The sequence below is a fragment of the Callorhinus ursinus genome, unplaced genomic scaffold, assembly GCF_003265705.2.
Source record: "Callorhinus ursinus isolate GAN/ISIS: 27379988/994484 unplaced genomic scaffold, GSC_fseal_2.0 scaffold11, whole genome shotgun sequence".
In the NCBI taxonomy this organism is placed as follows: Eukaryota; Metazoa; Chordata; class Mammalia; order Carnivora; family Otariidae; genus Callorhinus; species Callorhinus ursinus.
Genome location: NW_027397073.1, coordinates 12623067 through 12649165, shown reverse-complemented (window position 1 = coordinate 12649165; position 26099 = coordinate 12623067). Strand labels below are relative to the sequence as shown.

Here is a 26099-nt window from a genome sequence, read left to right as displayed (position 1 = left end):
ACAGGAAACCAAACATGAAGCACGGTTGTAGATACTGATAAATAGACTTCTAAGATGTTCTCCGTGGCCGGCAGGACAGTGGCGGACTTAAACCCAAAAAGGGAGATACGACTTATCACCTTGGAGAGGAAAGTAAGAGTCGAGACACTCTTTTGGCAGGTGTCAAAACGTAGTGATGGCAACAGATGCCGTCAGATGCATTGGTGAAAACTCGTGAAAGTTTCTACCCTCCATCCCAGGTGGCGAGACGCTCAGGAACCAAAGACAAGAGAGAACTGACAGTCGAGCATGCGACAGAAGAAAAAATGAAGCCACGCGAAAGGGGTGGTATTCTCCCAAAGCAGCCGAATCTGCCGCACCCTCAGCCCATCAGGTGGGGTGTTCAGAGTGAGTGTGGCACCTCTGTGTGAAGTGGGCAGTGAGTAGGCGGCACTCGAGGGAAATCAGGGGAAAGAGCGGGGCCCCGTCTCCCCAGGGACATCTGTTCCTACTACTGCACTGCCATCCAGGTCCCTAAAGTGCACTTAAAGACTGCTCTCAACCTCAGGCTGAAGTTTCCCTACCAGGCCATCGCACCTTGAGCATGTAACACATCACGGTAAGAAAGCCCAATTCTTCCATCCAACGCTGACATTTAAGACTTTCTGTACGATGGCCAAAATGCCTTGAAACCCAGAGTCCTGAAAGTCTTTCAAAAGACACTAACCGATTTGTCCTTATAAACCGCCCCCTTTCTTATCACCCCCAACGGAACGTCCCTAGGGTGACCGAAGTTTAATATGTAAGTAAGTGAAGTGGCTGATCTATGTGGCTTTCCTGAATGAGTGGTTTTTAAAGATGTTTCTTTAAAAAGGAAATTAACGTATTCCTCCATTCACTTAACTAACATTCTTTAGAGTATTGGCAGCACGACCATGATTACTGGCATTCCGAAGATTTAGAAGAGCTGGCTCTACCTCTAACGAGGAGGACACCCTGAGACCACTGACCCAACTGTCCTGTGCCTCAGTTTACTCATCTCTAAAATGGTGAGGCCTGGACAAGATGGTTTCTTTTTTTAAAATTAATTAATTTAAAGAGAGAACACACGCGCACAAGAGCAGGCTCCAAGCAGACTCAGAGCTGAGTGTGGAGCCTGACGCGGGGCTCAATCCCACAACCGGCAGAGCCTGACCTGAGCTGAATCAAGTCAGATGCTCAACTGACTGAGCTACCCAGGCGCCCCAACAAGATGGTTTCTAAGTCTACCATAAGCCTTAGCATTTGGGGAGCACACGTTTATGTGGATTCTGCTCCATAAAAGTAACCTTGTTGGAGGCCCCAAAGGAGACAGACATGAAAGACCTCATTGGGTTGACAGGGTCACTGCTTGGCTGTATTCCCAAACTTCCAGCATAGGTTGCGTTGACTGGGCATCAAATTTCTTTCTTGAAAATGAATGCCTCCCTTTGATGTTGCGAGATTCTTTGTCAAACGGGGTCCACCCTCGTCCGCACAGGCTTGGCCGAAGCATCCTTCCATTCATCCGCATTTCACATTTCTTCCGCAATTTGGTTTTCATGGCCCCAGAACCCTCACGAGCTCTCTCAGCAAGTACGAACTTTGGCCTGAGCTGCCATGTGTCAGGAATTCTAGAATGTGAGGTGGCGCCTGATCCATGCAGCCTGCCCTGCTCCCCGAAGTGTATCCTTTCTCTTCTCTCCTCCCTCAAGAACAAGCGTCCTGGCCCACAGCCTGTAGCCTGGGGATGAGAGACCTGTTTTAAAATCTGTGCATGTCGAACCTGTCAACATCCAGGCTCAGGCAAATAGGCTGCCCTTGGGCAGAACAGCTTTGCTAATCAATCATGCTTCGGGGAAGTGGGTGGTTTGTACGTGGGGCCCACTTTGCCGTGACCAAGCCCCTATGAAAATGTCTGACTGTGAATGAAAAAAAGAAAACAGTCTACTTTCCATGCCCGCTGCAGGAGGGCCAAGACAAGGTTTTATTTAAAAATAACTCCTCTTTCCTGAAGGCTGAAAGCTAACATATGGGCTTAAAGAGAATTCCTCTTTCAAGATTTACTAGTTACTAAGATCAGGAAGGGAGCTCTCAATTCAGACAACGATCTCACTGGAAAACAGGAGAAAACCTGAGGGATGCTCCCTAAGTGTTCAGAAATTAGAAACAAACTATTTGTAATTTTTTAAAAAGAGCTTCCTAAGAAGATATATCATTTGTGATTGTGATATATTAGCATGGCAAGTCAGCAAGTAGAGCAAATTAATGTCAACTGAAGCTAAGCTAAGATACAAGACACAAGTCCCTACTAAATGAGAAGCGCTTCATGGGAAAAGGTCAAGTTTATTGTTACAGGGCTGGGTATATATCCTGGCTATAAGCCACCGGTTGGGGCAAGTCATGTAACTTCTCTAAGTCTTAAAAAATACCCACACGTGCGCGTGCGCGTGCACACACACACACACACACACACACACACACTACACATGTATATATAATGGGGCCAATTATACCCTTAACTCATAGAATTATTGTGAGAAAGAATTAGTAAGGTACTACAAGCAAATTGTTTCTATACTGTAATGTAAACCATTGTTATAATAATAAGCCTATTTATTCAAATGCATGTTACTGTAGTCAACATTATTTGGTTTCTAGTATAGCTTTCATCTTTTTTTTTTTTTTTTGCCATTTTAGGAATGAGTTTCTATTTAATGCAGTTTATATGCATTTCCTATCCAAACTCTTTTCACATTTTCAAAGTTCCTGCACAAGTGACAGAAGAACACAAGCTTAAAATAACCAGAGAAATAGCACCACAGAAATAGAATAGATAGATAATTTAAAAAGCATTTACCCTTTGCCCCAGCAACACACTGGTGGAAATTTATCCTACTCACCTATGAGTTGAATAATGGACAAGGCAGTCGAGTGGAGCATTATTTGTAATGCCAAAAGACTAGAAATAACCAGGTGTCCATCAATAGGGTAGTTATGAGACACGTGTAGGAGACAGTAACACAGTGACATCCAATAAATCCTTCCTCAAGGTGTTCCCTCCCTTGTGAAGGTCCTTCCCACATTGGCTCTGGGCTTGACCCCAGGACCTGGCTTGGTAATGGAACGTTAGCACGAAAGATAACAAGCAGAGGCTTAATAAGCTCTCTTGCACTGGGGGCATGATTCTTCTCTGCTTTTGGGATCCAGTCACCATGTGAAGTAAACCCGGGCTAGTCAAGCTAGTCCAGCTGGTAGTCAAAGTCTACCACCGACTTGTGAGTGAAGCCATCTTGGGCATGTAGCCCCAGGCAGGTTGCCAGATAACCTCATCCGTTTGAGTAAATCCATGCAAAACCAGAAGAAACACCACCCAGCTGACCCCAAACAGCTCACCCACAAAGTTGTGAATAAATAAAAGCATTGTTGTTTTAAGCCACGAAGTCACAGAGCAGTTTATTATGTGGCAACAGATCACCAATATACCGAGGTATCTCCAAAACAGTGGAATACTATGAAGGTATTGTCCTACCAAAGAAGAAAGGAGAAGGGTATACTCTGTGTACTGATATGTGAAGGTCTCCGCCACAAACTGTTACATTCACAGGCCAAGAGAAGAACAAGGCAAATAGTATGCTGCCTTTTGTGTAAGAAAGAGGGAAAATTTAAATACATATGTAATTATTTTGCATGAAGAGACACTGGACGTCTATACTCAGGGAATTAACATATATATATTTACCTGTTTCAATCAAATAAGAGACGAGCCAATTGGGTAGATGGGGACAGAGGGGGCAATGAAATTTATCAGTAAAGACCTTTCTAAATGGTTTCAATATATAAACCATGTGAATTGGTTATCAGAAATAAGTTTGAAGTGAAAAACCAGGCTAATATAGGACTGAAATGACAAAGCTTGAAAAAGTAGAATTTCAAACTGAGTATTACAATTCTACCATGATTCTCCATGATGGCCTTCCTTTGAACTAGAATAATCCTTTCTTTGTAATATATTCTATCTTGCCTTTAGACCCTAAGTGCCTTGAAAGCAGAGACCATGTCTTATGCATTTTGTTTCTTCTGCAACTTGCAAGCATAGTGCAGGGCACAGAGTAACTGCTCAGTAAATGGTTGTTTCCCGAAGAAATACAGAAGAACATTCTGACGATGCTAAAAATGTCCATTGTTAATGCTGGTGAGTTCCATCAAATCTCCAACAGCCTAACTTCTTCCATCTGTGCACATACTTCACACACCATCTTTGAGGAAAATGGTGAGCATTCATTATGATTTGGGGCTTTGCTTCTCTTGTAAACATACTCTGAACTACTGGGTCGAGTATATACAAAAGGTAATTTGAATGCCACGAAGGGAAAAAAAGCAAAACAAACTCCCCCATTTCGAAAGAAAAGAGACCCATTTGACTAGAGGAAGTCTAGAAAAAGAAAGATCTTTTATTATTTCTCATAAGTAACAAATTTCACTTCTGTGGTTGAGTAAGCAGCAACCTGCAGCCAACTCCCCACCAAGCGAACGAAGCGATCCCGAGAAGTGGGCTGCACGAATGGAGCGCCAATGGCCCCCTTTCCTATCCTCCAGCTCCAGGAGAAGTCTGTGCTCGGGCTGTGGTGGACAGTTTGTCTGTTACAACTTCAGCATTTCTAGGAAAGAGGGTGCCAGCAAGCCTTCTCCGTAACCCATTTCAGGGTTTGACAATCCTCACTAGAAATCTTCCCTTACTTTGAACCTGTACCTTTCCTACTGTGCCTTACCCTCTCCCTCTTCTGTTACAGTTTGCTGCCTCCCTGTCTGACCCCTACGAAAGCTTGACCTCTTGGAGGAGGAAGTCTGGGTCACCCTCCACGGCTGGGTCCACATCTCTGCTTCTCGGATGGGCTTGGTGGGTCGGCATGCAGAGCCATCCCAACCCTGGTGCGTCCTGGACTGCGCCGTCCACCAGCACCATGTGGCCTTGGCTATGTCTCCCCACCGAATGCAACACAAGATCAGAGCCATGGGCAATAATGAAGTAGACAGTAAGGTACTGTTTTTTTTTAAGATTTTATTTATTTATTTGACAGAGAGAGACACAGCAAGGGAGGGAACACAACAAGCAGGGGGAGTGGGAGAGGGAGAAGCAGGCTTCCCGCCGAGCAGGGAGCCCGATGTGGGGCTCGATCCCAGGACCTTCGGATCATGACCTGAGCCGAAGGCAGACGCCTAACGACTGAGCCACCCAGGCGCCCCCAGTAAGGTACTAAGTATTAAAGGACATGCATAAGTAAGAGTGACAACTAAGGGTGAGTAGACAACTGTCTCAAGAGAGGCAGGCCATCTACACAGTATTCCACTATGAGCTCTCACCGTCTTGGTTTCTCCCAAACCAAGTAACTCCATTTTCTTAATTCCCCTCTTGGATCTCATTTCCCAACTGTTTGATCTGTTTCACTGTTCGCTGCCATGCTGCACTTGCCCCAGAGCTACAAAAGTAGGGACTGTCATTGCGGGGATTACCATTTGGAGGTTCTGCAAGGTCAAGACTGTAGGGAAACTGAAGCTGACAATTTAAAATCCAGGTATGCCTTTGCCATAACAGATCAACAAGCATTGGTTATGTGCCTATTGTGTGCAAGGCGCTGGGTCAGACGCTGTCAGAGATCTAAAAGGGTGAGGAGAGGGACATCCTTAAGATGGGATTTAAAGAAGAGATGTCGGCTCGGATGTGCAGAGTTCACCGGGAGGGCTGGGGCCACTGCAAGCCCACCGGGACCAGGCGGAATGGATGCAGCGGGAAAGGTGAAGAAGGAAGCCTAAACAACTGATTTCTGAACACAGACAAAAGAAGGGAGTGTGACCTATGATGATTTCCAGATTTGGGCATTTTGGGGGAAAAAGGAAACCGGGGGTGATCCTGACAGAGGAGGGGAGCACTTGTGAGGAACTGGTTGGCCCGGGGACACACTGATTCTGGGGGAAAGCAAGAGAAAATTCAGTACTACAGATGAGAAAATAAAACTGGGAATATAGTTTTATGACTGAAACCGTGAGGAAAAAAAAAAAGCCTTCTGGAAGGGGCACGTGCACAGGGAGAAGGGGGAAAGGTCCTGGAGAGCACTCCGAGCGCTTGGAGTTCCAGACGGAGGAGGGAGACGAGTGGAGAGGCGGTAGGGTGAGTCCCTGAAGAGCAGCGGTATGTCTCATTCGTCTCTGTATAGATCCATGCAAATAAGCGTGGCTCTGGCCCCCAGCAGGTGCTACAGAAATGCTTTGCAAATGTTGGTAGAGGAAGATGGAAGTGCAGTAGGGAGAGAAGGGCGAAGAAAACCAGCAACAGAGCCATGCTGCGTAAGTCAAAGGAGAAGAATAATTCGAAGTTGTTTAAGGGCTAATGGTGCATGGAGAATCATGATTCCTGAAGACCAAAAGTACCTCCGGGGGATCTAGCACCTAGGAGTCTAGACGGCCCGGGTCTACCAGAGTGCTGGGGTGGCTGAGCCAGGCATAAGGACGTTTGGCCTCCAAAGCAGAGTCTGCACAGACCGCCCCCCCACCCCGCGTGACGCTGCCTTGTTTGGTCTGAAAAAAAAAAAAATCCCCAGATTTATCACATTTTCAATTTAACTTTTGTGCTGTTTTGATTTTGACTCTGAGATCTGGAAACTTTTAATAAAACTTGGGAGTAGTCAAGCTTGTACGGACTCCACTGACACTGTCTGGATATTCTAACCCTGACTTAGGGGAACAAAAAAGGAGAAACTGGCACGGAAATTACCTTTTCAGAGAAAAGACTACTCAAAGGTACTGGATGTTTATTTCACAGCTGAGGGGAGGTACTTGATTAGAGGGACTCTTAACAAGAAGAACTGAAGATCTAAGTATTTCCCATCTGCTCCTGGTCCCGCCACCTGGCCATTATTCCTCCTGCTCTGCTGATAGGTTTCAGCCAACCAATTCTGTTTTATTTGGGCAAGTTGAGAGGCCACCTGCCGTGGAATATACTCACGCATTAAACAAAATGAACATTTCTTATTTCTGTGCCCCCCATATGATTTTTTAAACACAAAGAACTCACTTTCGCCTTCAGCAGATTTAAGAAAATGCTGACTACTGAAGAACAGGTATAAACAAGGCAATCTTTTGTTGACGAAGATTGGTAACGACCCACACCTCGAAGGATCCCCTCTGTTCCCATAAGACTGGTGAATTAATCCGTCCACGCTTTCTTGCTCATTTTCCTGGCTGTTACAAGACTAAAATGCAGAAAAAGGTTTTACGAGGGGACATGGCATATTTGTGCTAAAACCAGGCATCACACAAATCCAGAGAAGGGAGCCAAAAAGCAATACCAGACGCAGGGAATGGTGTGAGTAAAGGCAAAAGCGAGAGGAAAGAAAGTGTGCCCTGTTTGGGGGGCTGTCCATCAGGATGGGGAGGGTGCAGGGCAGAGGGCTGGGGTGAGGACTTGTGGCCAACGAGGCTGCAGAGAGCGGAAGAAGTCTTTGTGGACAGTTTTAACGATCAGGCTAAGGAAGACTGGCTCTTTCCCAGAACCGGGCACCCGTGGAAGTTTGGAGCCAGGGAATATAAAGGTTGCAGAGGTATTTTGGCCGTGCCGAGGCGAGGGAGGACGGCGGACCTGCACAGCGAGCCCCCTGCACCTGCACAAAGTGCTGTGGGGACCAATCCAAGGAGCTCAAGCCACGGGGATCTCCTGACTTCAGACTGGTGGCCCACAGCAATGCTTTGGGTCTCCTGGAATTCGTGTCCTTTGAGAGCGAGTGTCCAAAAATCCTCAAAAGGTCTGACTTATTTTCTTTTCTCCAGGGCACACTCTGATCAAAGGCTGTAGGACCCTTTGGGGAAGGCTGGGAGAAAAATTAACAATATAAATTTTTGGCAGTGTAATGGGGGACTTAGCCTCCCCCGCAGTTGAGGGTTCTGGGTCTGCAAATTGGCTCAAGTCTCGGAGTTGACCAAGGGGCCACGACACTCTCTGTTTTTATGATTCAAGTTAGACTTACATTCCCTTGACCTAGACCCCTTCTGATTATACAGATCCAGTAAGGATGTGGTAGACTGCCCATCCATTTTCACTTCTAGAACACCATGAGGACAAGAGTTTGAAATGGAGGAGACGAGAGATCAGGGAGATTACAGACACAGAAGAAAGTAGTAAGATGGAACCAAACATGAGTAGATGTGGGGTAGGACGAGGGGCCCCCATTACCGGAGACTAAGGTTCGGGGGAGGAAGAGGCGGAGCTAGGTTCTAAACGGCAGAGGGTTATCCCAGTAGCTGTAACCAGCAGAGAGCTGGAACTCTGGAATGAAAACGGGAGACCTGTCAGGTCTGGAGGTGGGGGTTTTGGAACACCTTGCATCCAAGTTGAAAGGTTTAGAGGGAGTCCATGAGATCTCAAAGAGGGAGAAACCGGAGAGAAGAAACCCAGCCCGCCCTGGGGCTGAGGTCTGCATTTCCCGGCCGCCCCGCTCTCCGGAGGGCGGGGAGCAGGGACGGGGAGTGAGGGGAAGAACTCCAAGACCGCGCAGCTTTGCAGGAGCTTAAAACCCTGGCAGGAGGCTGGCAGCAGTCCAGACAGGCAGCAGGATGGAAGGCAATCGTTTCCAGGACGGGGAGCCCGGAACACACTCGGAGGCGGTGAAGGGGAGATGGTGAGGATTCTGGAAGGTGAGGGAAGGCTGGGAACCCCTGGAAGGGCCTGGACTCATCACTCAAAGGGAGGACAGAGGTTGAGGGGACAGAGAGTGAATGCCCAGGTGGCGATTCCTGGAGGCCTTCGTGGGGGAGGGGTAGCGCGGACTTCAGGCCCAAGACAGAATGATCCTTTATTCTTTACAAAATAGCGACTGTAAGGTTAGCGCTGAGTCTTTATTACCTTACCAACGGCTTCAAGTGGTGCTCCCACTGTTCCCATGTTATTCGGGTCACACTCCCTTAATTCGTAACACTCCCATCAGCAACGAGTTTCTAACCACAATTCTGTGAGCAAATATATAAATTTAAATGCATTTGGCTCTTTTGTGAATGACATACAAAGATGCTGAACTTGTAACGAATGAAAGACACTGGATTAAGAGAATATTTTCTCTGGTTTTAGTTCAGTCGTGTCCCAGAATGAGCTTATCTTGCCCATGACGCGCCACCTTCCTGTCAATTCATTTCCCGCCTGCCACTCACACAGCGCTGTAGGTTTTATATTTTCTTGCCAATCCCCTCCTGCAGGACTCCGCTAAAGAAATCCAGTGGCTTCTCGCTCAGCCTGATCCTGAAGATCCGGGCCCTCCTGCTGGTCCCCGTCACCCACACGCTGGATCCCCACTGGGGATCTAGACTGTCCTCTCACTCAGTTCCAAATCTCCTGCCCTTCTCGTCGACTCCAATACACCTCACCCTGAACGTCGAGCCCTACCTCATAGGCTGCTCTGTTCTCACTGTGGCTACTCATCATCCATGGCCTCTTGTTTCTTCCCATCTTCCCGGAGCCTTCCGAAAACTGTCTCTTGAGGGCTGGCTGCTCTTGTGTTCTCTTGACTCAAACATGAAGATGTTCTGGTTTTCTGAGCCCACAAGAGTCTCAGCCCACAAGAGTCCATTAGTGGTCACTATTAATCCGTAGCGAATTCCCATAGGTAGAGCTCTGTAGTTTTGGAAGCTCCTGACTTTCTACATTTTGTTTTAGGGAGTCTGGCCTCATTTTCAGTCCTTCAGACACGTGCAGTGAAACAGGTACTTGACAAAAAGATGCTGCTGACATGTAGTTCTTTTTCTTCCGAATATAATATGTCACGGCATCTGGCATTATTCTAACTTGGCTGTGATCTCTGTCTGTCCACAGCTAAGGGAGCATTTGCCAACAGAGCAGAGCCACACTGTGAAAAGGCCCTTCCCCAGAGGTGCCAGAGTGAAGGTCTGAAATCATGGAAGGTCCGGGACATATCATCTACGGTTGTCCTGCTCCTGGCACAGGCTTTATCAGGATGCGATCAGGTTTTATCAGAAATGTCACTGGTTTGCTCCGTGGAGGGGGGCAGATTTTAACAAATATGGTAATAGAATATGGCATTTCCAGTTGTCTTCTCTTGTTAGGGGCAACTTCTAAGTGACCCTAAAAATACTGCATTTGATAGTTTTGAAAATTCTGAGTTTCTCCAAAGGAAAGAAGGAAAGGCAGGAAGTTATGGTGCCTTTAACGGCCACGTGAGGTAGGGTGTCCCATTTTAGAGATGAGAAAACCAAGGCTATTGGGACTCTCACAGTGAGAAGTGGCCATAAGGCGCAAGTGGGACCCAGGTATCTTAGGTGTGAATTCTAAGCCTTGTCAAATATAGATTGCTACCTTTACATAAAGGATGAAAAAATATGGAAACGACTTGTGGCAAGGGGGTGTCAGAGAGAAAGAACATCTAGAAATTTCAAAGTTGTTAAGATGCATGTCCCCTAATTTATACATTGCTCTAGATTAGGACTAAGGGACCTGAATTCTTATGAGCCATAAGAGGGAAAAGCAGGTAAATAGATTCATGCTGACTGTCCATGTCACTTTCCCTCCACAAACTATAAAGGTTGGTTTCAGATTCTCAAACAAAAATGTATGAAAAAACAGTAAAACAGGAAAATCTCGCACTCTTGCAGCCATTCGTAGTGACCTGAGTGCTTTCCTTGGCCAATATTCAAATGTCACATGCCAGCATCACATGCTTAATACTATTTTAGTCAATATGATTTGTGTTAAAAGCACCTGAATCGGGCGATTATTTGATCTTATTATCACCAACACGTCCTCACACAACATCCCTCACTGCTGATGCGCTCACAAGAAAGACTTTAGTTTAGAAAACTGGCATTTTCTTAGAAAAGGAAAAAAAAAGCAATTCTCAGTAAAAGATAAACCACAGAGCTACTGTGTTCAGACAAGTTGTACATATTAAACCACACACACACACACACACACACACACACACTCTATCTCAAAATAATGTTTAGGCTTTGTCTAACCTACAAACGTGAGCAAATTCAGCATTAAGGAGTTAAGACCAGAATCCTACTCACGACTTTCCCTGACACTGAGAACATTCATTGAAGAACAATGAAACAATATTCTAGATTACCTCATTTGTTCTCCACACAGTTCTAACAATCCATAATAATCCAAAGGCTCTTTACTTGTTAGGACACCAACAGCCAACATTCTTGGTAGGACACCAACAGCCAATAGAACAGGCTGGTCAGAACTCTCTCAGAGATAAAATCTATTTCTACCTCAAAGTAAAGGGAAGCCTCAGGCCCGCAGGGACTCAGGGTTCCCAAATGATGTCAGATAAAAAAAAAAAAAAAGTTAAAGGGGGATGGGAAAAGCACCTGTGTCAGGTGGAGAGTCTATCAACAGAAAAATTAGGGATGAAAGCAGCTAAGAGAGGCCAATGGCCTTGAGGCTGCACCCAAAATGATGTGGGAGGGCAGGCTTGCTGGTCCAAAAATGCAATCTCAATGGTTGGCAAGAGCTGCAAAAGCCAAGCCTCTTTGTGGGACAGCTGAGAAATATGGGAGAAATGGAAGGGAGAGGGGCAGAAGGAACAAAGAAGGACAAGAGAAGTGGTGGCAGATCTTGTAGCTAGGATGAGGACAGAAAGAACCAGACAGTCCATGACTTAGAGGCAGAAAGGCAGTGAGGAGGGGCAGAATGGGACTGTGTTGCTATCTTGGACAAAAGGAGGGGAGACAAACATCCCTGCACAGCTCAGGAGATGGTCTGTGAGATACAGCCCTTCCACCTGCTTCTAACGCCACAGTGACAGTTATTTTAAAAGCATTTAAAATATAAACCATGTTCATGGAAACTTTCACCAGATCTCACCTTGACATACATCCATCTGCATAGTTTCAAGGTTGACTCAAAGTTCAAAAGTTGAGTGTGACATGTTTTACCTTTTGAGTTCTGACAAAAACTGTAAAGAAGCAAATTAAAGCCAAGAGGGATATTTCTAGCTGCCATGCTAGGTTAAAAAAAAAAAACATCATCCTAAAAATAAAATAACACTTCAGGCCATAGGGTTCATTTCTACAAATATTAGTTCCCCAAAACCCAACTCTAGTAAACCATGATCTCCTCTTAATGAATTCTTTTCTATACATATCACTGTGATGGTTTTATTATGGCCCCTTTTGATTTGAAGTTTGAGATTTCGAAGGGATGCTGCCCGTCATCCTTTCCTGCAATTTAAAGGCACTGCCCCTTGGTGGTGACAACGTCATAGCCACATAGAAGGATACAGAAAAAAGTACGTTCATACACTGCTGGTGGGAAAAGATATTTCTGTGCCATTTAGAAAGCAATCTGAAAATACCTACCCGAATTTAAAAACACTGCCCATTGATGAAGCCGTATCCATGCCTACATGAACAAAGGGATGTTCACTCCAGTGTTGTTTATAATAGAATCATTTACTCAGCCATGCTACAGACAACCAAGGAGTAATATGCAGTCATGAAAAAGAAACAATGTGGGGCTCCTGGGTGGCTTAGTCGGCTGAGCGTCTGACTCTTGACTTCAGCTCAGATCATGATCTCAGGGTTGTGAGATCGGGCCCTGCACTGGGCTCCGCACTGGGTGTGGAGCCTGCTTAAGAATTTCTCTCTCCCTCTTCCTCTGCCCCTCCTCTCTCTCTAATGAAAAAAAGAAAAAAAGAAAAAGAAAGAATGGAGGGATTTACACAACATATCATTTTTAAGTGAGGAAAAAGCAAGATGCAGGGAGGACATATGATATGATCTGATTTTTATAAAGCAATGACAAGAATCACAACAGGTATGTGTGAATATCTCTCTCATGTCTGATATAATGACATGAGCGTGGAGTAAAGCATAGAAGGATATATGCAAGGTTGATAACACTGGCAACACAGGGGAGAGGGATTAGGGGTGGAGGGATGAAAGGAAGTGGGAGGGAAGTAATAAGTGAAAATGAAAGATGTCAACCATAAAAACCACATGGATGCTATGATCTCATTTATAGGAAATCATGTGTGTGCACTCAGGCACACGGAGGTGAACTGATGATGATGGGATGGTCTGCAAAATATCAATGTTTTTTACTGCAGGAGGTTGAGATGTTTTAAAAGAGAAATCTTACTTTATTCCTTATATGTATTTAAAAAAATATTTACAACCACATGTATTATTTATAGAATCAGAAAAAAAAATATCAGTGAAGGGGACATATGAAAAAGTCCCATGCAAGGCTGTATAGGTCCCCAGAGCAAAAGCAAGCAGAGAGGGAAGGTTGTTAGCGTCGAGCTGGGACCACACTGGGAAGCTTCTCAGTGCTGGGCAAAGACAGAAGAACAACTTTAGGATGTGTACCAACGGATTAACAATAGGCTGGGGTTTTTTGGTGGTGGTGGATTATGAGTGATTTGTTTCCCTTCTTTTTGCTTTTCTCTATTTTCCCAATTTTCTGCAAAAAACACACCATAATCAAAACAATACATTATTATTATTTTTCAAAGGTTTTATTTATTTATTTGACAGAGAAAGACACAGCGATAGAGGGAACACAAGCAGGGGGAGTGGGAGAGGGAGAAGCAGGCTTCCCATGGAGCAGGGAGCCCGATGTGGGGCTCGATCCCAGGACCCTGGGATCATGACCTGAGCCGAAGGCAGACGCTTAACGTCTGAGCCACCCAGGTGCCCCTAAAACAATATATTATTTAAAAGAATTATGGTTTTAGGATATTAGGCAGCGGCCCCTGGAGGCAGAGGTTAAAACCTATTTACGAAGCAGGGGTGTCACTGTGGGGTTGTTAGTGGCCCCAAATAAAGAGGAAATGGTGGAAAGAGTAGGCCTCGGATGTTTTCTAAATAAAGGGATGGATGCGTGAAACGCTGCCGAGGACGAACAGCTAGGTTTCAGTGGCACTTCGTGAAGTTTTATATGAATGCCCACAGCCACCCAGCCCAATGTCCAAGTCAGGTGCTTTGATCAAAATTACAGAGAACTGTCATTGTTTTTGAGACTGGCCCATTTTTAATATCAAATCTCTGACTGCAGCCACTTTGTGGAACCCATATCAAGAGAAGGCATGATACCCAAAGGAAAAGACGAAATAAGTCTATGGTGATGAAGACGAAGATGAAGAGAAATTACATGAGGAGATGACATTAAAAGCCTTTCTCCACACAAAAGAGAAATACGTCATTGACAAGCACTGCCTCAAACAGACAAGGGGATTCTATAGATCAAATAAAAATATTCCCAGGTAACTTCTGGGTTGCATTCATTTGATACAGTGGCCAACATAACAACTGTGGAACCAGTGTTAGGAGACGTTAACTTGAACGTTTTTCTTCAACTGTGGTTTGCCTTTTCCTAGAAGTTGGCACATTCTGGGAACTCCCCTTCAGGAGAAGCGTTCAGGAGAGGGATGGTGGCACCAGGCTGAAGAAGGTGGCAGAAGGAAGGCCTCTCAAGAACTTCCCGCTTCAGGATTTTCTGATTCACGATGAGACGTCATGCCAACTGCCAGATTTTATACATTCTCTCTCTCAGGTGCTCTAATTGAGGCAATTGACTAAGTAAACAGTGTTTCTGTTTTCTGGCATTCCTGAAACAGATGTGATAGAACTGAAGGCAAACAATTTTAGGACCGCACTCCATGCATTACCCTCTGAAAACAGTGTAATCATGAAACTAAAATGTTTATGCGATAATCAAAGACCGAGGCCAAGAAACCAAAAGTCATTTTGTAAGACAAAGTACTGGCCAGTACTTCCAACAAAGGGATTGATTGAGTTATCCTGAAATGGCTCCCCAGAAAAAGTCCCTGTGACTTGATTTCTTGGTTTCTTGCTCTTAGTCCAAACGGTCAGAAAGAATTTAGGAGGAATAGGGCTGGTTATTACGAGAACAGGGTTCTCCTGACCGAATTTCAGGATAGGCTCATCAGAAAGTAAGCAACATCCTCCTCCAGACAACGCCCCCACAGCGCACCCAGGGACATTTCTCCACATGTGGACATCCCCTCCAGTGTCAACCAGCACCTTTCTCGCTCCCTGTATGGTTGGCGTGTTCGAGTCTGCCTTCTTGCTGCCCTCTGTCTCCGCAGGTCCTCTTCATCACTCCAATTCTCTCTCTTCCTCCAAGTTTGGCTCGAAGCTCACCTCTCCTCTGTCTGGCCCCAGCAAATTCTGGTCTTTTACTTTTTCTGAGCTCTCTCCTGGTCTATATACCCAACTGACATGAAATAATTAGCAAGTGCGTTGACAGGAACACAGCCCCAACGAATGATTCCTGCTGGATCTCCCAACATCCGAAATGTCTTCCCTGTTGTGGTACAGTGTGGAGACAGAAGTTCCCTCCTTCCTTTCTTCCCTTCCTACCCTCCTTCTTTTAATTTAGTGTTTATTAAACACCTCCTTTATGCAAAGCAACTGTTGAAGGTTTTTGCATGCACTATCTCACTTCATCTCCTCACAAACCTCTCCAGAAAGATCTACCAACTCTGCTCCCCTCTGGCTTTTCAGGGTCTTTTCATGGCGTCATCACCTACTCAGTTCCCTGGTGCTGTGCTTGGTTCTTCCCTCCTCTTCCTCCTCCTCAGCCCAACATCCAACCAACTGCCAGCTCTGTATCTCGAATCTGGCTCCTTCTTTTTATCCTTCTGTCTTTATCTCTCTCCCAGACACAAGAGCCTCTTCACAACTGGTCTCCTGCCACCAGGTTATCATTCCATACGTGGGTCAGTTGACAGCCCTGCACAGACACAAAACTACGTGATTCCCATTGTCTCCATAATAAAACCTGAGTTCCCAAGTTTGACATTAAGGGACTGCTGCCTTTCACATCCCACCACCTATTAAAGCTTATCTTCCAAACACGTTAGGTTTCTTCTGATTCCCCAAACATACTAAGCAATCGTCTTCTTATGGGTTTTTGTTCATGCTATTCCCACTGTGTGAAATGGCCTTCTCCCCTCTCTGACCTAGGAAAAAATCCTACTTTTCAAACCTAGCTCAAATGCCACTTAACTCCCCCAGGTCAAAATTGATTGGTCTTTCTCCTGAAATTTCTTAGACTTAGTTGTTTATGCTCTGAAGCTGCCTCTAGATCATAAAATACTGGAGGGTAGAGATAGTATCTGTTTTTCTTTGCATTCCAACACCATGCCCCAACCATGCCAGTACTCCCTAAGCATAGGCAGTAATGAAATTACTAGCACTGGTAAGTGAGTTTACTTAGCTACCGCTGTCTTCCAAGTGTTTCTCAGAATTTCAAGCTAACAAACCTTTATGAGGTACCTACTATGTACAGAGAACTACAGCAGGAGCTGTAGAAGCAAGCTAGTTAGTGAGCCATGGTGCTTTTATAATGCATCTTTTTAAAAGACCTACTCACCTTACTATGCTAAGCCACCAAACACACCATTATTTGAAGATGTGTCCACTCTTGTGGATCAGCAATCATTCACAGCACTTCCCTCCATCACTGGATATAGCAGAGGTAAGATCCTATGCTTCAAAGAGCACCCAAGAAGGCTCACGATTCCGGAAATCAGGGGCGTTGTTTCCTTCTGGGACAGAGAGTGGACTGATATGGAAAATAAAGGCATTCGTCTCTTAGCAGTACTGAGTCTCAAACCCCATAATTTATGTTAACTTCAGTTATAATGAGCATTTAAAGCCATGAAAGTAGCTGAGAAAACAAGGTCTGGGAAAACTAAAAGTTTTATTACCTATGAATTTGTGCTAATAGATGAAAACTTTCATTAAGGGATGATAATTTCGGGTTTGAAGACTGGTATTTTGATAACAGCTCTGCAAATTTTTCTGAAGAGCCCAAGGTGATCTATGACATAAGGTGACCATGTGTCTCAGCTTGTCAGGGAGCATCCTGCTTTACACCTGTTGTCCTTGTAAAATTATTAATAGTGCCCCCTTATTCTCATAACTTTGCAGTTTGAATGATAAATTACATGACCACTCTATTATGAGTGTACTGTTGGACTTCTGTGGCCTGTCCGTACAAGGGAAGACAGTTTGCTCAAATACAGGGAGCTGATGCTGAGAAAAGGGGCAGGATCCAGGCTTCCTGACACGAAGCCCAGGCTCTATCTCAGTTTTTCCTATTTCCTCTAAGTTGTTTCCTCTTCAATTAATCAAGAAAACCACTTTGGGAAATGGTAAAGATGCATAAGTATGATTTCTACAAACTAGCCATTACAACTTAGCTGGGGAAAGTACATACATATCCAGTAATTAAACAGGGTCAGAAATATTCATAATATGGTACCAATTGTGAAGTTCAAATGACAATTTTAAAAGGAGTCAGAGAAGAGGAAAACCCTCTCTGGGCTTCAGACTTCAGGGAAGGTTTCTGGAAGATGATGGAAACCTGAACTGGGCCCCAAAGGAAAGAAAAAGAAAAAAAGAGAGAAAAAGATATTGTTCTCTGAAAAAATAAAAGTAGAAAACAAAATTGGGATAGGAATAAATGACCTGAGTGATCCTACAAGCATTATTACTTTCCATTCCAGAAGATAAAAACAAGACAAGAGAAACACAAGGGTCTATGTGGATTTCCCAAAATCTTACAGTGATTTAAGTCACAATCATCAGATTGAGGTGTCTTGAAACCAGACAAGTGCTAGCTGCTAGATGACAGTGCTCCTCTCTGTGATGTGGTGAGCAAAAAAGTGGCCACCCTTTGAGCTCTATCCCCAGCCTTTTCACTAACTGGCCAAGTGTCTGTGGGCAAGCGGTTTCATTAGTTTTGGGCCCAAGTTTCCTTAAATAAAATGCTAGGGTTGGGTGAAGTAGTCTCTAAGAATCTTTCGATCTCTGGCAATCCATGAACCTCTACATTTGACTCTAGCTTTTGTTTAGTATGTTCTAGGTTTAGCTCAATAGTGGATGTGAGTGTTAATTTCAGCAAAATGGCAAACACTGGGCTAATCCTGTGGGTCTCTTCCCACTACAAAGATGTGAAATTCTCAATAAAACATCACAGAGCCGAGCTAGGAAAAAAAGGAAGGAAGGGAAAGAAGCACAGGATACAGGAGTGAAGATAAAAATTGAAACCAGAGGGGCACCTGGGTGGCTCAGTCAGCCCGGCGTCCAACTCTTGATTGTGGGTTGTGCGATCCAGCCCTGCATTGGGCTCCATGCTCAGTGCAGAGTCTGCCTGTCCCTCTCCCTCTGCTCCTCTCTCTCTCTCCCTCTCTGTCTCTCTTAAATAAATAAAATGTTAAAAAAAAAATTGAAACCAGAGCTTTAACAAAAAGTTGACTCCATGACACCCAAAGAGAGTTTCAGATTTACACAAATGCTCCTAGAAATCTGGGGATTGTGATTAGATTCTAATGCTCATGAAGGGGCATGGTGGGGGGGGGGTTAGAACTGAGCCCCGTTCATAAATCTCAAAGCCTTAACAAGTCACCTTATCCATGAAAAAGAAACTAAAAGCACTCTGCCCTTTAGGCCAAAGATAAAGGGCAGATAATTGCCTTATATTCAGAACTTAGGACACCTTGACAAAATCAAAGCCCTAAACATGAACGATATTCAGTTATAGGATCAGAATTTACACTATCTATACATCTAAGTGTAGGAGTCCCATGATGAGAAATGAACATACACACAATTATAGGACCACTGAAATTCCTTAGATCTCCAGAAAAAACAAGTATGTGGCCACCATGTAGGGACAATGTCACAACTCAGGACTCAAGATTCCCATAGAAAAGAAATCTGTGTGAGATGAACTTGCCAAAACACACACACACACACACACACACACACACACACACACACACACACACACGGAAATAAACTACCATGAGGGATAGTCAAAGAGGGAAATTTTGAAAAACTAAAATCCTAAGAACTGGAAAAATACTAGAATCTGAAATGGATTACAAAATAAGATTGCTTATAATTATTAAAGTCATATAAGATAAAACCAGAATGCAGTAAGAGTAAATGGAAAAGAAAATAGGCAGATTTGAAAAAAACAAAGCAAAATACAATAAAAAATAAAACTCTTAAAAATAACTCAGTGGAATTTGAGAAACAAGACAGATGATCATAGGGGAAGGGAAGGCAAATCAAACAGGATGAAATCAGAGAGGGAGACAAACCATAAGAGACTCTTAACCTCAGGAAACAAACTGAGGGTTGCGGGAGGGGAGGGGGGTGGGAGGGATGGGGTGGCTGGGTGATGGACACTGGGGAGGGTAGGCACTATGGTGAGTGCTGTGAATTGTGTAAGACTGATGAATCACAGATCTGTACTCCTGAAACAAATAATACATTATATGTTAATAAAAAAAGTAACTCAGTAGAAAAGTTAGATAGTAGAATAATGCAAATATAGAACTAGTGAACTAGAAGAATAGATTTGAGGAAATCAACTAAAAGGTAACAAAGGACTTCTAAATAAAAATGGAGAATTGAAAACACAGGTCTAATGTTGGTCTCACATGAATCTCACTAAAACTAGGGAAAACAACTATTTAAAAGACATAAACCCACAAGGGTAAGGAGAACAGGTGAAGAAATAATAGTAACAAGATTTTGGAAGATGGAAAACAGATGGACAAACAGCAACAGAACTAGCAGATCAAAGGATGCTGAATTCTAAACCAGGAATAGGGAACGTTATGAGCCAAACAGCAGATGCTCCAGAGGTCCAGGAACAGATAGCGCTAGTTATGTCTGGTACTGGGGAGGGAGAAGAGGAGAGAAGTGACTAAAATAAGGAGAATGGAATGAAAGCTTTTTAGGAACCAATTATATTTCCAGATCTCAGGTCCCCCCCCCTCAACTCCATCCTACTGGGCAGCAGACTCTATCCCAATGGGTGAAACTGGAGGTTTGTCTCTGGAGAGAAGATTCCTGGATTGTGGGATGCCGTCCAGCAAACAAACAGAAAGTCATATTCTGAATGCTGACCCCTGCACTCTATTCCTCCCTGAAGCTCTCAGCTCTCACAGGAAGATCTTTACCCTTCGTGTGAGAGTTTGGAAGAGTGTTCTCTGGAGATTCTGACTATCCCCGATATTTCCCATCTTTAGGGGTTGACTTTAGGAGTTCCCCAACAAATGGCATAAACATATTATTCCACAGGGATGCTCAAAGTTAGCCAGCCCCTCACACATCCTCAGGGCTTCTAATAAGCTTATTAGTTCTTCATTCTTGAATAAAGGCAGACAGCCAAGGATTACCAAACATGCAAGGAGAGCGTCTACATGAAAAACAGAGTTCAAAACAAAGAGGAAAAGGTGATGGGGAGGAAACAGAGATCATGAAGGAAGAAGAAAATTTCGAAAGAGAATACATTTTTTTTCTCAGAAAGCTAAGAGAATGTCATACACATGAAAACAGAACAAAACGCTAAAAAAAAACAAAAACAAACAAAAAAACAACTATTTATAGATGAAAAGAGGAAATTTAAAACAATAACAAAAAAGAAAACCCAATCGACAGGTTGGAAATTGAAGTTTAAGAAATTGCCCCCAAAAGAGCAAAATGATAAAGAGACAGGAAACAGGAAAGAAAATGTGAGCAAATCAGAGGACTGGCCTAGAAAGTACAACATACAAATAATAGGAGTTCTGGAAAGAAAAATGGAACTAATAGAGAGAAGCAAGTATCAGCATATTGAAAGAACACATTGAGTGTTCAGTACAATAAGTGAAAACAGATTCATGAAGAGGAAAATTACTGTGAAATTTAGAATCCTGGGGAAAAGGCAAGATTCTATGAGTTTTAGGGAAAATGAAAAAAATCAGGTACAAAGCATCAAGAATGAGAATGGGTTTAGTCTTCTAACCACAACACTGGGAGTTAGCATACATAAGAGCAACATCTTCAAACTTCAGAAGAAAAAATTTTTTTAAAGACTTTATTTATTTATTTATTTGACAGAGAGAGACACAGTGAGAGAGGGAACGCAAGCAGGGGGAGTGGGAGAGGGAGAAGCAGGCCTCCCACCGAGCAGAGAGCCCAATGTGGGGCTTGATCCCAGGACCCTGGGATCATGACCTGAGCCAAAGGCAGAACGCTTAATGACTGAGCCACCCAGGCGCCCCAAGAAAATTTATTTTTGACTTAGATTTCCTTGTGCAAGATAGACAAGGCATCAAGTGAGAAGAGAGAATAAAGACCTTTAGAGACATTCAAAATGTGGATATATAACTCTTGTGGGTCCATTTTTGATAGGCCATGCAGGCTGGGAAACACTAAAATGAGTAAGTGGAAAAAAGAGGGAATTTTATGCAATTCCACATAAGACTAAGGTATAGAGGGATGATGTAGTGAAGGGAGCAGACAGCTGGGCCCCAGGCATAGAGAGCAGTCCGTCCAGACTGGGCCAGGTTGATCAAGAGAAAGACGTACTGAGGGCCACCACACTGCACTAGGTTTTAATTCTGATAACCTGCTGGAGAGTGTGCTCCCTCAAGCAATGAAGTAAATCAGGAAAGGGGATCCAACTCAGAAGAAAGGCAATGGAAAGTTCTAGAATAACAAGAGATATCACAGCATGATAGGTGTACAGCAGGCCTAGAGAAAAGTTCGGATAAAAGGAAAATGGAAGTCTGCAGAAAGGATGTCACCAAGAAAATAAGTGAAACCAACAGATTACTGATGTGATCAGCCTTGTGGCAAAATGTACTTGTGAGGCTATGAAAGATACAGGGAAAATCTGAAATAGGTATGAAGAACACTAAGGAAATGAAAAAACAAGACAGATATTAACTTCATGAAAATAAAAAGTTCTCCTGATAATGTTATTTACATAGGCAAAATAGGGAAAACACTAACACTTGATTTAATAAGACACTGCAATATAATTATACTGGGAGAAAGCAGAGGGTAAGCAGTGGATACAGTTATGTAAAAAAGGTAGGTCTTTATTTACTAGAATAAAGTTATGGTATCATGAAGAAAATTGATAAAATTTAAAAAAGTATATATATATTACTCTCTATATATATATCAGAAGAAAAAGCTAAAATATAGAAAGTGATGTTCTTTAGGAGGGGGACTGGGCAAAGCAGGGTAGGGTAGAATTTGTTCCCACAGAAATTAAGGAAACAGCACATAAGTAAATATGTGCAAGGATGTTTTTGTCTACAATGTTTATGGAGACATAAAACTGAAAATAACTTGTGTTCACCAATAGTGTGGAACAGCTCAATAAATCGTAGAACAGCCATACCTTAGAATTTACTTAGCTATTTTTAAAAACTGGTTAAATTTGTATCTATTTATCTGGAAGGATATCCTAAATATGTTACTAAAAGAGCAAGATAGGTTGTGAAGTAATGCATATGGTATGACTGGATTTTTTTGCAAACAAAACCAAAACACTGTTATTTAATTTATATGGATATATATGTGCCATGTGTTTATATGAGCATCAGGAAATGTGTGGAAGGATGCATGCCAGATGTTTACGTTGCTTACCTTAGGAGGACAGGAATGGAAAGGGTAGGGGGAGATTAAGAAAAAAATCAACCGCAGGAAAATAGAGATTGGGAAATATAAAAAAAAAATGATTAAGAGACATGAGGAAGAGAATACCAAGGTCTAACACACATGTAACAGCGGGCTAGGGAAGCTGTAACAAACAACTGGGGAGAGACAACATTCAGAGATTATGACTGAGAATGTTTCAGAATTGATGAATATTAGAAATCCTTAGATTTAAGAAGCATACTGAATCCCAGATGGGATTGTGGTGAAACTGCAGATCGTCAAAGACAAGAACCAAAAGAAAAAAATCTGTAAAGCAATTAGAGAGAAAAAAATAGACACAACTAAGCAAACGACAGACTAGCAACAACTTCATCTCATCAATGATAGGTGCTGGAAGGCAAAGAAGTAATAATTTCAAATGCTGAGGAAACATATCTACATAGAATTCTATACCTAAAAAATAATTATTCAAGACTGAGGGTAAATTAAAGATATTTTCAGATAGAGACTGAGAGAGATAGTTTAATATTCTCAAATCCTTGATGTAATAACTACCCCGAGATGTACTTCAGTAAGAAGTATTTGAACTGAGAAAGGATGAACAGAATCCAAGAAGCAACATAGTAACATTTACTGAGGGCTTACTCTGTACTTTACTACATACCAGGTACCATTCTAAGTGACTTACATAAAATTGGGATTCAAATTCAGGCAGTTTGCTTTTAGATATCATGCTCTTAACTACAGTGTAAATAAAACGGCATATATTTTGATAAATTTTGAAAAGTAGATCTGTAAAAAAGAAAATTGGTTGGGGACAAAAAGACAGAAACAAAATGATAGATGATAAAATTTCCAATGGTGTCATATCAGAATGTAAGAGAGAAAGCCTTGTAAAAATGTTCTAAGGAGTCTGTCATATTGTTTTGGAAGCAAACAGAGATACAGATAAACTTTAATTTTAGACTCTGTTAAATACAATTTTTAAGGTTTAAGGGTAACAGCTAAAATAATGGAACAAATCACCTACATTACGAATCAAGATGAAAGCAGCAATCCTTTTTTTTAATGGTATAACCATATTTATTGTGCCTGGGACACAAGGTGAGGGAGAAACCTCAAGAGGAGGAAGGTGGGGAAAGTCTGGAGCTCCAGTTAGAGGCAGGAATGTATCTGCTGGGCTCATCACATAATGAAAGGGAGGGCTCTGAATCCATCATTCCCTTTTTTCTCCCCTGGGCTTCCTGAGTTTCTTGAACATGGTGGATCTCCATGACCACCCGCCAAAGTCCCATGACTCTGCCTCATCCAGCTCACACACCAGCTGTGGATCACTGCACCCATAGGATTGCTTGGCTACATTGCCCCATTCAGAGGAATCCTTGGAGACTGGAGTGTGGGAGGTTTCCAGCTCGGGGTGAAGGGTGGTCATCAGCTCACACACCTGCTGCTGGACAGCCACTCCAAAACGGATCCTCTCCTCAATCTGAGGTATCTGCAGCTGGAGCCAGGTAAGGACCAGGCTGACTGCTCAGTGACATCCCCTCATTCCCAGGTGTCAGGTGCTATAAGAGGATCATGATCTTGCCATTCACTGGACTACTGGGAAAACCTTGGCCTTCAGCTTGCCCTTTCATCTTTCAATGCATTTCTTCCTTCTCCTGCAGTTTCTTCTGCTCTTCCTTCTCTTTCCCCTTCATGGGATCAGGCACCAGAATATCCAAAGGGGCCTTTAGATTGCTTAGGTGAGCTTCATTGAGAGCTGGATCCTTTACAAATGCTGCTAGCTCAGAAGTCGTCTTGGGGAAATCACTCCTGAGTAGGTCGTCTGTCTTCACAGAACCTATCCACCTGGGCTTGGGATTCGGGCTAGACTTTGAGTGTGGTGGCCAGGGCCAGGGAGCCTAGCACTGCACAAGGAGCAAGGAGTGGACACAGGGAAAGGAAAGCAAAATCAACAGGAAAACTCAAGTCATCTAATAGAAGACAGAATAGGAAGAAAAAGTAAGTAAAGAAGGAGCATGGCATATAGAAAACATTTGGGTTTCTAGTGAATTCCAAATATATGACTTATCAAAATAAATGTAAATGGCTTAAACAAAGCCATTAAAAGGCAGAAATCTTCAGATTGAATTCTGTAAAACTTGAGCTGTTTACAAGAGAGAAGCCTAAAACATACTGTTACAGCAGGGATCCACATAAAATAATGCGTTCAAAAAGTAAGTGTCCCTACAAATAATAAATATTCAATAAATATTTCTTTTAATTGAATGAATAAATGAATCCAATCAAATAGACTTCAGAGCCAAGAGTAGTTGCGGGGCGGGGGGGGCGGGGTTAATGAGGGTTGCAGCTTAATGATAAAAGGATATTCACCAGGAAGCCTGCTGTATACCTAACATACAGTATCAAGTTTATATATAGCAAAAACTGAGTTAGTTCTATGAATGTAACAATTCAAATTATAGTGAGAGATTTTGGCACACATCTCATGAAATCAATAGACCAAGCTATAAAGCAGAAAAAATACAGAAGATTATAAAAGGTATATTAAAACTTCATCTAATGGATATGGAAAGAGAACCCTTCACCTAATAAAGAATACACATGAAATGTTTACAAAAATTTACCAGGTTCTAGGCCACAGAGCAAGTCCCAACAAATTTCAAAGAACTGCTAACATTCAGACCACAGTCATCAACCAAAATACAATAAAGGCTGAAATCAATAACAAAACCACAGGCACCAAGCCCAAGTACATTTGAAATTTCAAAAACACACTACTAAGTTATTAATATGAAATAGAAATGAAAGTAACAAAACATGCAGAACTGAACAATAGTTGAAACCCTAGATTTCAGTAGAAGGAATGCTTAGCATTAAATGCAGTATCAGAAAACAAGAAAAAATTAAGAAGATAAAGATCAATAAAATAAAGACAATGGAAGAAAATTCTTTTTCCACAAATGGATAAAGTAACAGGAAGGCAGTAATCATAATAAGAACAACAAATCAATAAAGTAAAAACCAAGAAACATATAGAGTAGGAAGAAAACAAAGGTTGATTTTTTTTTGAAAAGACTAATAAAATAGGTAGATAGTCAACAAGAATGAATAAGAGAAATAAAAGAAGGCAGAAATAAACACTATCAGGCATAAAAAAACCCATAACTCTAAATACAGTAATTATTCTTTTAAGTATGAGAATTCTGTTCTCTGCTTTAAAGCAATAAATCTAAAAACAGATGAAATAAAAAATCTCCTAGAAAAATATGTTACCAAAATTGACACACAAAAAATAGAGAAATAGCAAATGCTTCTGAATGTATTTTTATAAGTTCAGTCTAGAGCTGGATTTTAGAAATAGACTGACAGTACAAAAAAGGAAAGCAGTAAGTCAATGTCAGTTCAAAATATCAATGCAAAAATCCTAAATAAAATATCAGCAAACATATCCAGCAGTGTGGTGTGTGTATAAATATATACTATTTCTTTAAAAATATATGTTTTTAATCTGACATATATGATATATCACATATATCATATATATCACATGATTAATGTGTGACGTGGGTGTGTGTATTTGTGATGATTTAGTAGGGTTTATC

General features: G+C 42.6%; 1 protein-coding gene and 1 pseudogene across 10 annotated transcripts in view; both read right to left on the bottom strand.

Moving 5' to 3' along the window:
• The window catches only part of BCL2 (BCL2 apoptosis regulator), a 235803-nt gene that overhangs the window by 132725 nt on the left and 76979 nt on the right, over positions 1 to 26099 (bottom strand). The window contains exons 3-4 of one of the 10 annotated variants that reach the window (XR_012379974.1): positions 16409 to 18239; positions 13552 to 14618 (exon numbers count right to left, since the gene is read on the bottom strand). The exons of 4 other annotated variants lie outside the window; for them this stretch is intronic. Coding sequence is in view for 4 of the 6 variants with exons in the window: in XM_073898078.1 (XP_073754179.1) it covers positions 1346 to 1741 (396 nt within the window). In the remaining 2 variants the exon portion in view is untranslated. 5 more of the 10 variants (XR_012379973.1, XM_073898078.1, XM_025886344.2 and 2 more) reach the window with 5 other exon arrangements.
• On the bottom strand, positions 23708 to 24390 carry LOC112834893 (proteasome activator complex subunit 1 pseudogene; annotated as a pseudogene).